Below are 15,562 nucleotides of genomic sequence, written 5' to 3' on the forward strand. Positions count from 1 at the left end.
TAAGGAATGATTAATCTTTTCTACTTTTTCTCTAGTTTTCAGATCTTAAGTTGAGGCATTTTATTTGAAGTGTTCACATATTTTGAGATTTAAATTTCTGCAACTATCATGAGAGATCTTAAAACATTCACTTACACTTTGTGCTTATTTATTTATTTATACATTCATTTTTACATATTACATATACATTTTTACATATTTGTGCTTGTGGGTGTGTTGGTGAAAAACAGTCAGATTTCTGAAGTTATGTTTCTCTGTGTGCATGATGAGAGAATGGATGGTGTGTGCATATACTGTATATAATTTGATTAAGAGATAAAGTGTAAATTTTTTGCCTTAATTTTTGTTGTTGCATATATTGCAATTGCACACATGCACGCATTCATTCTTAATGGAAACCCCCCTACAATGTTCACTTTACACCCTAAAAGCAACACAGTTTTCTTCTGAACTGGAAATTGAAGCAGACTAACTAGCTACTTCCCTAAAATGAAGAACAGGGGAGTAGGGGGGGATGATGGTAGAAGTGAGGTCTTTGTTCCATAGCAACACAACCAGGTCAGTAACCAGGTGTGGAGCAACAGGAGCTGTGGCATAGTTCAAAGCCAACTGCGGCCTGTACCAGTTTCTTAAATGAGTGCTTGACTCATTTTGTGTGGTAAGTTGGTTGTCTCTATTCACCCACATTATGTGAGTCTGAGTTATAACACCAGCTCTGTTAGCATCCTCTTGGAGGAACTTTGCCTTGTTTATCCCATAACTGACATTGAACTGTTCCTCCTCTCCTAGAGATGCCCTATATCCAAACCCAGTATGGGACCTTGCTTCAGAGCGGAGGACCCTGCGAACGCTACTCAGCAGACCTCTTGACCCCTGAGCTTGGCAAATCCACCATGGACCTGGTTAATACGGAGATCCCTACTGCCACCACCTCTCTTCCCAGCTTCAGCACCTTCATGGACAATTACACTGGTGAATTTGACGCTTTCCTCTACCAAATCCCAGCAGCAAACCCCACCACAGCCTCCTTCAAGCTGGAAGATTTCCAAGTGTACGGCTGCTACCCTGGCTCCTTCAGCAGTCAGCTGGATGAGACCATGTCCTCGAGTGGCTCGGACTACTATGGCAGCCCATGTTCTGCTCCTTCCCCTTCCACTCCAAGCCTCCAGACTTCCCAGGGGCCATCCTGGGAGAACTCCTTTGGAGCTTATTCCCCTACTCAGACTTATGAAGGCATGAGGCCCTGGGTGGCGGCAGCAGCAGAGCCTCCAAAAAGTAGCTCCACCCAGCCTTCCTACTTCTCCTTTGGCCCCTCAGCTCACAGCCCTGGGGTCCCCCCACAGAGCCCCTTAAAGATGCAGCCAGCTGCCCACCAGCACTTGGTGGATGGAGATGTCTTCTTGCTCCCACAAACCTCCTCTTCAGTGAGTTTTTCTCCTCTGTCGCTCAGCCAGGCCTCCCCAGTCCTGGACAGCTCTGGCTTAATGGACAATCCCCTCTCTCCAACAAAAGCACGCAGCCCTGGATCCAATGAGGGGCGCTGCGCTGTGTGTGGGGACAATGCCTCATGCCAACATTATGGTGTCCGGACCTGTGAAGGCTGCAAGGGGTTTTTCAAGGTAATGTCAATGTGTTGCTTCTCACCTTGCATCCAGAAATTCCTTGCACTGCTTCTGGAGTTCTCCAGTGCTGGGTACCATTAGGCAAATAACATTCCAGTATTTGGTATGCTGGGATTCCAAGGCCTCTTTGGCAGGGGGGAGAGGGAGAGCCTTGGTTGTTGACTGCCACAGAGGTGACTCATCAGACCTTTCTCTGGCCTTTGCAAATAAAGGAGGTCATTGTGGAAGTTTGCAGGGGTAGGTGGCAGGAACATGGGGCGGGCGGGGGGGGTAGGGAAGGAGATTTACTTCTTGCAAGCTATAGAGAGTAGAGACCCTATGGAGTCTCCTGTCTTTCAAGGGCAAACATTTCCAGTTCATTCTATCTTGTAACTGCCAGGAACTTTATAGCAGCTATGAATGTGTTGGTTTCGAAGGTATAGAAATCCTCCCATGACAAATGATAGCCCTGGTAGGAAAAGCTGGATCTGAATGACTTATTGTCAGTCCATGTTGTGCTGTGAAAGCATTCCTTGATGGTGGCTGTTGCATCAACATACAACCTGCCAAGTATGTTTGCATTCGGGTGCAGTAGCTGCTGTTGCCAAATATGAATGGATACTGGGAAGACCATGAACTAAGAATATGGACTGTAGATGTGCTGCTTAAACAAAGCCATATCCTCTCTCATTGGTGCCAGGTCTGGGAGTTCAGCAGGCGACTGCACCAATGTAGCAATGGCTCCATCCCCTGTATTCACTTCCCCAGGTGTCTACAGATCTGCTTGCTGGGTGTTCCTTACCACCTGGCAGCACATGGCTCCTCCCCCAAGTTTTCACTTGTGTTGCAGTTTGCAGAAGATGAGAAACAGAAGTCTCCTGTTGTTCTTACCACCTCCAACCTACAGCACGAGCCTCCTGCTTTTTGCTACCCTCTCTCTTCTGTCTTGCTGTTAATCAGATTATGCAAGAAAAAGGATTCACTTCTTAAAATTTTTATATCCTCTTTCCTTGTTAAAACAGCACAGTAGACAGTGTTACACAATATCAAACATAAAAAAACCAAAATGGCAGCAGAATACATTGGTACCAGTGTAAAAGCCCCTGGAATCTTGTGGGCCAAGTCACATGACCAGATTGGCACAGTGTCAAATTTGGCTGGCTGTGGAACAGTCCTCCAAGTATTCCCCAAATGCCCAGTTTGCAACTTGTATCCATCATTCCCATAAATAGTCAAAAGTGGTGCCCTGATGTGGGCTGAGGTGTGGTCTAGGCATGTCACAGAGCAGTAGTATAACATGCTTCAGGACCTGTAGATCTCTGCATGGATCTATGGTTTGTATTCTAAATACCTCAATTTTGTTGTGACTTGGCTATAACTGAAAGGTTAATGGCTGTAGCTTAGATGGATTTACTTACGCACATGCAGAGATGGGTAGAGGTGTGGCGGGGGGCGGTGCAGTTGCATGTATGCAGGGGACAGGATGGAACTGTGAATTTAACATTCACTTTTCAAAAAAAACCAAACACCTGGAAATATTGCATCCTAGGGCTGGTTCACATATCACTTGACTGTAACATGGAATAGGTGATTCTCATGTATGAATGGGCCATCTCTTCAAAGAGAGTGCTTTTGTTGAGTGAGTTCATGCATTCAGCTGTCAGTAATCTCAAGAGGGGTGTGTGTGCCAGCCCTACATGTGACTTTAAGCCTAACACTTCAGACTTGTTCTAGTTGAGGTAAGGTGGTCACAGATCTCGGAGCTTGCTCAATGCCACTTTCATCTCTCATCACCACATTTCTGTGGCGTTGCTATAATGTTACCCACATACAGAAATGTGCAGGCACAGCTGTGGCTGGAAGGTGCACCCACGTGGAACATGAGATTTTTCGCACCCTTGGGACAGTGCCCTGATGAAACTAGAAACCACCGGTTGTGGAAGCATTGCACCAAATAAATCACAAATAGACAGACCTTGTGTTGCTTCTGCTACCAAGGTTAGGAATATACTGTGTGCATGAGTGTGATGGTCTGCCCCCTTATCTTTCCCCATAGCGCACTGTACAGAAGAATGCCAAATACATCTGCTTAGCCAACAAAGACTGCCCTGTGGACAAGCGGCGAAGGAACCGGTGCCAGTTCTGTCGTTTCCAGAAGTGCCTTGCTGTGGGAATGGTCAAAGAGGGTAAGGCATGTTCCATCCTGTTAGTGATGCAAGGGGTGTCCTGAGCTAGGTGTTTCCTTGCTTTTACGCAGGCTGAGAATTAGAGGGAGATGACTTAATAGAGGAGCTGTAACAATAGGCTGCAGAAAGATCACACCCTTAGAGTCTGCATTAGTTACTTGAAGTAACCACGTCCCTGCTTCAGTTTTTGTGACCACTGAGGCAGGATAGAACCCTTTTCACAGCCACAAAGGTATACTGAAACAGTGGGAACATGCCCTCTGTAGCCATGAATTGTATTGTGGCAAGATGCTCAGCCTCTGTGCTGAGCAACATTAGCCCTCCTCAGATGTTGAAAAGGGAAGTGCTGTAACCAGGATGCCAGCCGCGTCTGTGACCGGCTGCCTCGGTCAGCCATCACTGTTAGGGCGCTTCCCTTTTCTCACAAACATAACCAGGAGTGGCAAGGTCCAGGGGATGAGTGACAGTGCTGGGGCAGGACTTCCTACCTGCTTTCAGCGCTGTAACTCTGAGTAATGTCTGAGGAGGGCTACTATCTCTGCTGCATTGTGGTTGGCTTCAGCATTGGTTACATGCAGATGGGTGACCAACCACAGTGGGATCTAGACCACCACTACTAGTGAAGCTGTTGCTTCCCTGCTCTGGCCTTCCTACCTGTTTTGGACAAAACCTGAGATTCAGAACCCCTCTAGACCAGGGGTTCTCAACCTTAGGTCCCCAGATGTTCTTGGACTTCAACTCCCATAATCCCCAGCCCCAGTGGCCTTTGGTTGGGGATTATGGGAGTTGAAGGCCAACAACATCTGGGGACCCAAGGTCGAGAACCCCTGCTCTAGACAACCAGAGAAGCAGTGATAGAGAGCAGAGAATTCTCTGTGGAAAATGTATTTCCGCTCCCGCCCCCCAGGCCCCGCCCCCCACTGCCTCTCTTCAGATACATCTGAAGAGAAGCAACACAGGGGAGGTTGAGCTCCTTTTTCTCACAACTTCCTTTGAATGTCCAGAGCAGCACAGTGATTGTCCAATTCTGTGTACAATATCAGATTCCGCCCTTCCGTAGTGTGGTCACAAAGTACAGAATACCACAGCACTAAGCCCCATCGTGCATGTTTCGCAGACCAGTGAGCACCTGGGTAATAAAGTCAACGCCTGCTGCTCTGGCTAGGATTCAGACCATGTTCCTTGATGACACAGAGCCATCCTAAGCCTCCACTTCCCTTGTCAGTAGCTGCTGCTTGTCTGCAGTTTGTGTTCTCACCTCTCCGTCTTTCCTTCCTCTTCCCTCAGTGGTGCGGACAGACAGCTTGAAAGGCCGTCGCGGTCGGCTGCCCTCCAAACCCAAACAAGCTCAAGAGGCTTCTCCGGTCAGCCTCCTCTCCTCCCTCGTGAGAGCGCACATAGACTCCATCCCCAGCACTACTAAGCTTGACTATTCCAAGGTACTTCTTCTGTCCTGAAGGCTTGCATTGGATGGAAGGGGGTGTTCTGGCTTCTGTCCAAAGATTCTGTCATCAAACTCATTAATGGAGGTACCTTTGAACCCAAATCTTGGGGCACTGCCAGTCATAGCGTCTCCAGACTTGCAGTGTGAGAGGCAGTGTTTCCCAACAGGGTGCCTAGGAAGTGTCCCGAGGAAACGAGGCCTGCTCTTTCCTTCCGAGCTTGCCATGGAAAGCTGGCAGTGGGGGCTGCACAGGCTGCCCTCCTGGGCCCTGTCAGCTGTATGGCCTGGTGAGGTGGGTGGCGCAGGCTGAAATGTCCTAGCCATGTGCACTGTGTGGAGGTCAGACTCTGAAATAACTCTGCCTGTGCAGGAGCGATGACTTGGACCAGGAGTAGGTACCACTATGGTGGAGGTACTGCTAATATGGATCAAGCCTCCAGCCTCCTCTTTCCAGCAGCCTCCGCCAGACAGATGCCTTTATGAATCTCACAAGCGGGGAATGAACGCACCAGTCCATACCCTACTCTCTGTCCCCAGCATCTGGTGTCTAGAGCTATACAGTCCCTGACTGTGTAGAGGCTCGAATGGTTTATAGCCATTAGAGTTGATAGATGAACTTTATTAACTGGAATCGCTACACTGCACCTCTACATTCAAAGATGTATTAGACACATGGATTTGTCTAATCTTCTTTAAAATCATCTGAACCAGTGTCTGTTGCTACATCTCATGACAGTAAACCTCATACCAGGGCTGCCCAGCTTTAACCCTTCGGCTGTTGGACTACAGCTCCCATCATCCCTCATTGTTGTCCACTTTGGCTGAGGATGATGGGAGCTGTAGTCCAACAGCCGAAGGGCTGAAGTTGTGCAGCCCTCTTCCATACCATGTATTTTATGACTCTGCTGCCAGTGAACTTCAGTGAATGGTTCTAGAGTGACTTGGATGTTAACCCACATGGTTTAACAAACTCGAGGTTTCTGCTAAACTGCAAAGTGGCTGTCCATTGCTGTAGTTTCAAGGGAAGGAGAAACACTGTTTTACCTTGCCCCATTTGCCCATAGGCAAGAACTTGCTTATATATCAATCATATCTGGCTACTGATAGCCCTACTAAACTCTAATGGTATAGAAAACTTTCACTTCTTAAATACTACTTTTCTTTCAAAAGCTGAGATTCTACACTTTATACAAATATTTGTATTTGACCTTTGTATGAAAAACACTGCTCCTGAAACAGCTGATAAACTTTTTTTTTAAGCAAGTAATTTACAGTGAAAACTTTCAAATAGCAGTACACAAAAAGTTTTGCATCTCTTGGGTTTTACAGGTGCTTCACAACTTTGACAGCAGAAGCTGCTTGTGCCTGAAGGGGTTTTGTTGAACATACTTCCAGCCTTCAGACTGCTGTCTGAAGGGCAGTGTGGCTCCACAACATGCCGGAGCTGGCATTCTGTTTGGAGTGTACCACTTAATCATTCACATTATGGCCTTGGGTGAATGAGTGAAATCTTTCAGTAAAACCATGGAAAAGTCATTATACTTTTGGTGTCTGTCACTCTGCTTCTTACCCACCCTGGTTCTTCATTTTGCTTGTTTTGTGTCAGTTCCAGGAATCCGTCTCTTACCAATTTGAGAAGGAGGATTGTGTGGATGTGCAGCAGTTCTATGACTTGTTAACGGGCTCAATGGATGTGATCCGGAAATGGGCAGAGAAGATCCAGGGTTTCCTGGAGCTGCCGAAAGAGGATCAAGACCTACTCTTGGAATCTGCTTTCTTAGAACTCTTCATTCTCCGGCTAGCTTACAGGTAACATGCAACAACTCTGCCCTGTGAAGCAAGCAGTGATGTCTTTAGCCTCAAGTCTAAATAGACTACTTGGTCCAAGGTTGAGAGAGATGCCTACCCAGATGCTGGAGGATAGTCATTGGTGGCTACAGGTGACAGGATGGAGAAGAACTTAGCATCTTTCTTGGGAGTCCCTAAGGCATGGGATCACTCCCTTGCTTTCCTGCATGCTTTTGAAACATCCAGTTCTTGGTTGCCTAGAAAGAGGATACTATTAATTTGCTGTGATGTGAGAGGCAAGTTTAACTTGCTGCTCTCAAATGTGCTGTGTGATTATCTGTCCCAAGTTTTGACCTATGAAAGCAAAGCCATCTTTTACGATACTTTGAGCATTAATGGTTTCTGGGTTCTGATGAAGGAAGCTTAGGAGTAAACAGCTATAGTTTTTTGCTTGAGACCTCTCAGCATCTCTGGCATATAGCTCTCTAGAGCCAGATATTGATTCAGTGTGCGGTTCTTGTTGCACAAGAAATTACGTAAGCCTAGAAAGCTCCATATTATGGGGCAAACAACTTATGCAAAGTATCCCAGAGCAGTTTCCTATTTCAGCGTGTCCCCCTTATTTCAAGACTCTCCCTTTTTATACACTCCCTGTGCAACCCCACCCCCACACAGTTTTTTTGGGAAGTAAACCACCTACGTCTGATGTGTTGGGGTGAGGCTTAGTAAGTGGAGAGACCTGGAGTGAGGGAAGAAACTTCCTGGAGCACATGGAAGGTGGGAATTACTGGCTTCTCCTGTATGACCCCTGAGCCATGTTTTGTCACTGATGTGCAGGGCAGGCAACATCACAATTTGTCCAGGAGGATCGGATTCAAGTCTCTGCTCAACCATGAGGTTCTCCTTCATGGGTTATCCTGCCCATTTCTTGCCCTTCATAAACCTATCTCAGTTCATAGTGTGTGTTGGTTTTTAAGGCAAACTTCCTACGGAGTGCCATGTCTAGGTATCTCTCTTCTCTGAGCACACCGTGCTTTCTTGCAGGTCCAAACCAGAAGAAGGCAAACTGATCTTCTGCAATGGTGTCGTGCTGCACCGCATGCAATGTGTCCGGGGCTTTGGGGAATGGATAGACTCTATAATAGAGTTCTCCCAGAGCCTCCATCGCATGAACATTGATGTGCCCTCCTTCTCTTGCCTAGCAGCACTTGTCATCATCACAGGTAAGTAGACTCCAAGGTTTCTGGGATGAATCGATACATAAGCAGGAAATACAGGGTTAGGAGGTAGGAATTAGGAAGTTATAGCCCTCATTCTGACACATGCTGATTGCCCTAGGATGTGGCAGATTCAGGCAGTAATACCTGGTTATTAAGTCAGCTGCAAGTCCAGACTTATGGGAGTCCAAATCTGGGGGCATTTTGACTTGGTCTGTGGTTCCTTTTGACTTCCAAGGAGAGCATAGATGCGGTGGACCTGGCATTGGACAGCACTACTAATGGCAACCTAATTTGTGCATCCTAGCTCTTGTGGAAGTTATGCTTAGAAAGGGAGCTGGTTGCTCAGGGCCTACTGTTTTCAGTGTTCTTTGCCCTGTGTTCCTGGGGCACAATTTCTCAGAAGTGGTCCACGGAGGCACCAATGTGCTCCCTTGTATAGGATGTGGCATTGTATTGCTGTGGCTGTAGCCCCAGTTTTGAACGTCACTGCCGTGGGTACTCTAGACCAGGGATTCTCAACGTGTGGGTCCCCAGATGTAATTGGACTTCAACTCCCATAATTCCCAACCAAAGGCCACTGGGGCTGGGGATTATGGGAGTTGAAGTCCAATAACATCTGGGGACACACACGTTGAGAAACCCTGCTCTAGACTACTCTAGGGTAAGATCTTGATTGCTTTCTTCTAATGACTCCTCTTCCAGACCGCCATGGGCTAAAGGAGCCAAAGAAAGTTGAAGACCTCCAGAACCGCATCATCAGCTGCCTTAAAGACCATGTGACTTCCACCACCAATGAGCAAGTGCATCCAAACTGCCTCTCAAAGCTGCTGGGCAAACTCCCAGAACTCCGCACTCTTTGTACTCAAGGCCTACAGCGCATCTTCTATCTGAAGCTGGAGGACCTGGTGCCCCCGCCTCCCATTGTGGATAAAATATTCATGGACACACTGCCTTTCTGAAGACTCAAGGAGGGAAGCTGCCATTAATAATGGTGCTTTCTTTGGGGAGAGGGAGTATTGGTGCTTTTTCAAACCTCGGGATGGAGAAAAATTGGCAGCAGAAATTTCCTGCTGTTCACCACCTGGAGGAGAGATTGGCGGAACATTTTCAAGAGACATTGGAGGGACACTGATCTCGCCCAGTGGTTGGAGACAGGAGACTGCTAGCACCATACCTCTCCACGCCCTTACACCTGGAGGCACCTGGGACATTAAGAATCACCATGCAGTTCTCTCTGAACTTGGGACAACTTCTTGGGGTCTTTTTTTTTTTTTTTAACCTGGGGGAGGGGGGAAATCCCAGTGTGCCTTCTAGGGTTACATGCACAAGTTCCCTAAATGATGCTGCCTTTCCCCCCATGGCCTGCCAATAGTTGCTTGTGCAACATAACACCTAAATTCCATTATAGTTGCACTGATCAGCTTTCTGTAATATATGTGGGAGAAATATGTTGGTTTTACCATGAAAGCAGGTTAGAGATTGGTATGAAGAGTTCCCTTCTGTGCTAATTGTCCATATTGTTGACTGTGGATTAGTCCTGGCTGAGCTTTTGCTCCCAGACCTCAGAACTGCAGTTTTTCTATCCCCCTTGCATAGAAGCTACCCACTTGCTGCAATGGGCAGGGGGAACAGTTGTGCCATAAATAAGCACACATCCATCAGACACGATTTGCTCCCACCTGCTGTTTCGTCAGTGGCGGTCAAGTTTTGTTGGGTGTCTTTGGTTGTTGTAAAAGTTGTGTATATTTTTAAAAAAGCATGTCAGCCTTGTAAATACAGACGAATGAGTGGCAGAGGTGGGGCCGGGGGGAAGAAGGCTCATTGGTTTGAGCCCTTGATAATTGTGCAACGCCCTACACCTGCAGGACACCTTCTGCCTTTGTGTATATAACTTTGTATTGTAAAGTCCTCCAATTTTTTTGACATTTATATTTGTCTACCCTGCTTTCCAATTTCCAGTATGTGACTTTTTTCCAATTAATATATTTAATATATTGAATAAAAAATACCCTGAGTAGATGTAACTCTAATCCTATTTGCTTCTGTGCTTGATCCTGAGACTCCTTTACATGCCAGTGTAACCCAAGCTGTTGAAAAAAGAGTTTCCTTTATAGGGCAACGGAGCCAGGCTGTTCGCCTGCTTCTGCCCTAGTTTGTCACTAAGGGCCCTATTTAAAAAGAAGAAGCTGAAGACAGGCGTCACTCTTGGTGATGTGCGCACACGTTGATGTCACTGTTCTCTGGTCAAGCTGGCTTTTGAAACCATGCAAAAACCTGTGTAGCTCAGGGGGAAGTCAGCGTGTACTCTACACTATAGTTTGTCTTCTGCCTGATCCAAACAGAGTAGTAATATGGCCCTCCTTTACATAAAAGGGTATCCACGCATTTTGCATATTTGGCTAAATAGAGCTCAAGTTTTGCTTTTGAAATTATTTCAAACATCTTTATTACAGTCAAAAACCAGCACAGGATACAATACAGATACAGGGAGCCAGCGTGGTGTAGTGGTTAGAGTGCTGGACTAGGACCGGGGAGACCCGAGTTCAAATCCCCATTCAGCCATGATACTAGCTGGGTGACTCTGGGCCAGTCACTTCTCTCTCAGCCTAGCCTACTTCACAGGGTTGTTGTGAAAGAGAAACTCAAGTATGTAGTACACCGCTCTGGGCTCCTTGGAGGAAGAGCGGGATATAAATGTAAAAATAAGATCATGTGGCAATAAAATCATATTACATTAAGATAATTATAAACCAAATTATTATGAAATAATTACTACTAAATTACTAAAAATTAACATACTATAATTAGGCAATAGCATAATGATTTATAAAATACAACTCAAATTGTGACTCTTGAAATTCAGCTTTGTAGGAGAAGCCTTTAGACCTTGGTTTTAAATCTTTTTAAAAATAAGCATTAACTATGGCTCTGTGTGGAAATGCTTGACTAACAAGCAAAAAGTTGCCAGTTCAAATCCCCGTTGGTATGTTTCCCAGACTATGGGAAACATACCATATCGGGCAGCAGCGATATAGGAAGATGCTGAAAGGCATCATCTCATACTGCATGGGAGGAGACAATGGTAAACCCCTCCTGTATTCTACCAAAGACAACCACAGGGCTCTGTGGTCTCCAGAAGTCGAAATCGACTTGATGGCACACCTACCTTTATTCTATGTACACTTGCTCTGTCTTCTGATATCCCTAAATCCAAAAGCACCCAGGATTTTGGTAGGTGGGGAGGAGCATTGTAACTTGAAACTCATAAGAGAACTTGCTTGACTTTCTCCTTCCCTCCCCATCCCAGATTAATCTTAGCTTTGGCATTTAATGTTGATAGCTAACAGTCAAAGCCAGCTTTGGTCAATTTGGGAAATAACTTGGGGCTTCAGCTTAAAAGACCTCTTCAGTTTTGAAAGTTAGACAGTTAAAAAGTGTAGAGGAAAATGTCAGAATATAAAGGTGTACAATTTGTTTTGGGAGCAGTTAACTAGTGTCCCATCTGAAATGGCATCATCCAGCACTTCTACCACCACTCTTGAACAGCTATTTGGGTGGGTAGGACAGCTTGCTGATGGGGCTGAAATGCGATTCCTCTCCATACTGGCATCGCTCACACACGTTTAGTTCAAATACATTTTAACATGCAGGTTGGCCTGTGCTGTGTGCACACCCGTGATGAGTGCTGGAGACAGGTGCACAGCTAAAGCTATGCTTGAATGGGTCAGCCCATGTGATCAGTATATTTGGATGTGGTGAGGTGTGCATGCATGGAATACCATGGAGTACCATGTCTTTTGGTCCTTTGTTTCAAGTTTCCCATGAACTATCCCCGATTTTTCATCTTGTCCCGGGTTTAGCCTTCTACATCAGCTACTTACAGAAAATGAAGCCAACTTAAAAATGGAAACAGACTCTAGAGCCATGAAGGTTTCAGCAGAAGGAAAAACTAAAATGATTAGGACACCTTTTCCTAGAAAACAAATGGCCTAGAACAGGGGTTCCTAACCTGTGGTACTCCAGATGTTGCTGAACTACAACTCACGTTGTGGCTGGGAATTATGATTTTTTTAAAAATTATTTTTACATTTATATCCCGCTCTTCCTCCAAGGAGCCCAGAGCGGTGTACTACATACTTGAGTTTCTCTTTCACAACAACCCTGTGAAGTAGGCTAGGCTGAGAGAGAAGTGACTGGCCCAGAGTCACCCAGCAAGTCTCATGGCTGAATGGGGATTGGAACTCGGGTCTCCCCGGTCCTAGTCCGGCACTCTAACCACTACACCACGGTGGGAATGATGGAAGTTGTATAGTTCAGCAACATCTGGAGTACCTCAGGTTGGGAACCCCTGGCCTAGAAACCTTTATTTTTGCAAGCAGTTTCAAATGTGTTTGCCTACATCCTTACTTGGTGTAAGATAACATACAGGTATGTGTAGTAATGGTCACACTTATACATAGCCAAAAGATGCCTCTGGGAACCAGTGGAGCGCTATACATGGGATAGAACACACAGTGGTTATGGGAATCTATATGCAGTAAGGCTGCTCAGTGGAAAGGAGAAGAAAGGGTGCTCCCAGACAAGGGAGCTAATTGCTATCCATGGTGTGTCATCTGCATTGGGCAGCTTCCAGAATAGCCGCCTGTCCTTCCTTCCGCAGAAGTAGCCCTTTTGCTGTATGTACATCCTGCTCCGGTGCATCAGCAGTGGTGGGTGTGACCAGGTGGCTATTCTCCTCCTCCCCTGGCCCCACCTTCCCAGTCATGCTCAGAATGTGTGCTCAGAATTACAGCCTTCAGGCAATTGCAGCCTTCAGGCCTGCCCTTTTGTTAAAGGTGGTTTCTGCTTCGCTCCGGCTTGAAACAACTTCTTCTTAAATGTTTCCTGAAATGGTTTTCTCCTGTCCATTCTTTCAACGGCTCATTTCTGTAACCCCATGATTTCCTTTCAAAGATTTAATATATAAGTGCAATTGCACAGTGTATTGATTTATTCGATTTCCATCCTTTAGCAAAGGTAAAAGTTGTGGGGAGGGGATCAATTAAAAATGATCTAAATTGATGCTGGATAGTAACCAGGAAGATAATTGGAAAGGTGTACTTAAGTGTGGAAGTGAAGCAGTGTGGTGGCTGGGCTCAGCCTCACAAAACCATGGAGGTTTTTCAAAGTGGTGGTTCTCTTCTATTTAGCAGGGGGAGAGCAACTGGCCCTCTCCGACCCCAGCACAGCATCCCTCCAGTGGCTGTTGCTGGTGGACACCTTACATGTTTCTCTTTTAGATTGTAAGCCCTTTTGGGACAGGGTTATTATTTTATTATTTATTAATTCTTATTTATTAATTCTTTATTATCATCTTATTTATTGATTCTTTATTTTTCTATGTAAACTGCTTTTGGAAACTTGGCTGAAAACCGGTATAGTAGTAGTTGTTGAACTGAATCAAAAAACTGGTTCAGCGTAATTTTATTCAGCAAACCAGGACTGAACTTAAATCAAAAATCTCAGTGTGGACTTGAACCTGAACTGGAGTTGCACCTGAAAACAAAAAAAAGGGGGTGGGGGTTGACCAAGCACTCTGATCCCTTTTCAAGAACTGGTGAGGGCTCCTCTTTGCTCCATTTAGAAATGAAGGAAATCTTTTTCTTTCAGTGAGCCATCTGAAAGGAGGAGGAGCAATAGAGATCAGTAAACAGGGCCTCAGGCTGGTAGTCTGGTGCTCAAGGAGAAACCTCCCCCCCACCTACTGTTGTCTAGCAGCAGCAAGGCCTCATCAGAGACTGTGGCTGCAACTGTCTGCAAGTTGCCCTTATGCCTTTACCTTCTTACCCTTAGGATGAATGGTAAAGTGTGCTGTCGAGTTGATTTCGACTCCTGGCGCCCACAGAGCCCTGTGGTTTTCTTTGGTAGAATACAGGAGGGGTTGACCATTGCCTCCTCCTGCGCAGTATGAGATGATGCCTTTCAGCATCTTCCTACATCGCTGCTGCTGCCCAATATCGTAGCAGCAGCGATTCGAACCAGCAACCTTCGGCTTGTTAGTCAAGCATTTCCCCGCTGTGCCACTTAAGGTGGCTTACATCCTAAGGGTAAGGAAGTTCAAATATAATTGACAGAATTCTGGAGGATGTCATATGAGTCTGAGCAGATGTTAAACACAATTTCATTCTTTTAGTTGTTTAATGTTCTGTATTCCTTTTTATCCTATTACCAGTTTCATTTTAAAAATTCTCTAGTTAGTAGCTTAACCTGAAAAAAAAGGGCTTTTAATAGGTGGCGCAGCGGGGAAATGCTTGACTAACAAGCAGAAGGTTGCCAGTTCAAATCCCCGCTGCTACTATATCAGGCAGCAGCGATATAGGAAGATGCTGAAAGGCATCATCTCATACTGTGCGGGAGGAGGCAATGGTAAACCCCTCCTGTATTCTACCAAAGACAACCACAGGGCTCTGTGGGTGCCACGAGTCAAAATCAACTTGACAGCACACTTTACCTTAAATAGGTATTATTGCACTTGTTTTGCAGATTTGCATTGCAAGCAAACAAGTTTATTATTCTACCTGAGATGTATCTTAAGGCGGTTTAAAACCAGTTCGGTGTGTCTGAACTGGTCATTACCAAGCCACTATTTAGAATTAATTTCTGAACTAGAGAGTTAAAAAAATAGCACTGTGTTTTGCAACTGAGGAGATGAAGGTGCTGTTCCATCCTTTCCTAAAAAGCTGGCTTTTCTGTTTGGGAAGAGATGGAAGAAGCACTGAGGAAAATACAAGATGGCAATAGTTTGCTGATGTCATACAGATGCCCAATACAAACTGAGTGAACAGTGGAAATGCCTGAGTAAACACCTTGTCTGGAAACACCCAAAGTCATGTTTGAAGTAGGCAATAATAATAAAAACCGGTTTTGAAATAGGTATGTGTCCCTTTTGTACAACAGAGAGCTCATGTAGAACTCTCCACAGCTCCAACTCTTTATTGAATCCCAGAGGCCCTTAATACTTACACCACAGAGGAAGCATTCAAAACAATTTCCTTTTTCAAATTTGTATTGCTAGTGATTCATGCTGAAATACAATAGGGTGAAAGTCACAGACAACGTGCATACAAAAATGCCTCATACATGTTGTAACTGTATACATTTCTAATTAAGATCCAGAAAAAGAGGAATCGAGGAGGAATAAGATTAAAAACTGACCAAATATAATTAAGAGGAGGTTACTGCAAAGGAAATAAATGGCCTCTAACCCTGAAACTTTCCCACTTTCTCAGGCTATTCGTGTCTATTTCTCCATGTTTTGTACTAATATAATAGCTGATCTTTTTC

At 45.4% G+C, this 15,562-nt stretch overlaps 1 protein-coding gene across 3 annotated transcripts in view; it reads left to right on the plus strand.

The window, feature by feature from the left end:
- NR4A1 (nuclear receptor subfamily 4 group A member 1) overlaps positions 1–10,269 on the plus strand; it is a 41,690-nt gene extending 31,421 nt beyond the window's left edge. For all 3 annotated transcript variants that reach the window (XM_053296831.1, XM_053296832.1, XM_053296833.1), the window contains 6 exons: positions 790–1,619; positions 3,658–3,787; positions 5,075–5,226; positions 6,838–7,040; positions 8,064–8,242; positions 8,942–10,269. In XM_053296831.1, the coding sequence (XP_053152806.1) occupies positions 790–1,619; positions 3,658–3,787; positions 5,075–5,226; positions 6,838–7,040; positions 8,064–8,242; positions 8,942–9,198 (1,751 nt within the window). In that variant the 3' untranslated portion in view covers positions 9,199–10,269. The remainder of the gene's footprint in view (positions 1–789; positions 1,620–3,657; positions 3,788–5,074; positions 5,227–6,837; positions 7,041–8,063; positions 8,243–8,941) is intronic.
- Positions 10,270–15,562: the final 5,293 nt, after the last annotated feature.

This window comes from Hemicordylus capensis, chromosome 2 (assembly GCF_027244095.1).
Source record: "Hemicordylus capensis ecotype Gifberg chromosome 2, rHemCap1.1.pri, whole genome shotgun sequence".
NCBI classification, from domain to species: Eukaryota; Metazoa; Chordata; class Lepidosauria; order Squamata; family Cordylidae; genus Hemicordylus; species Hemicordylus capensis.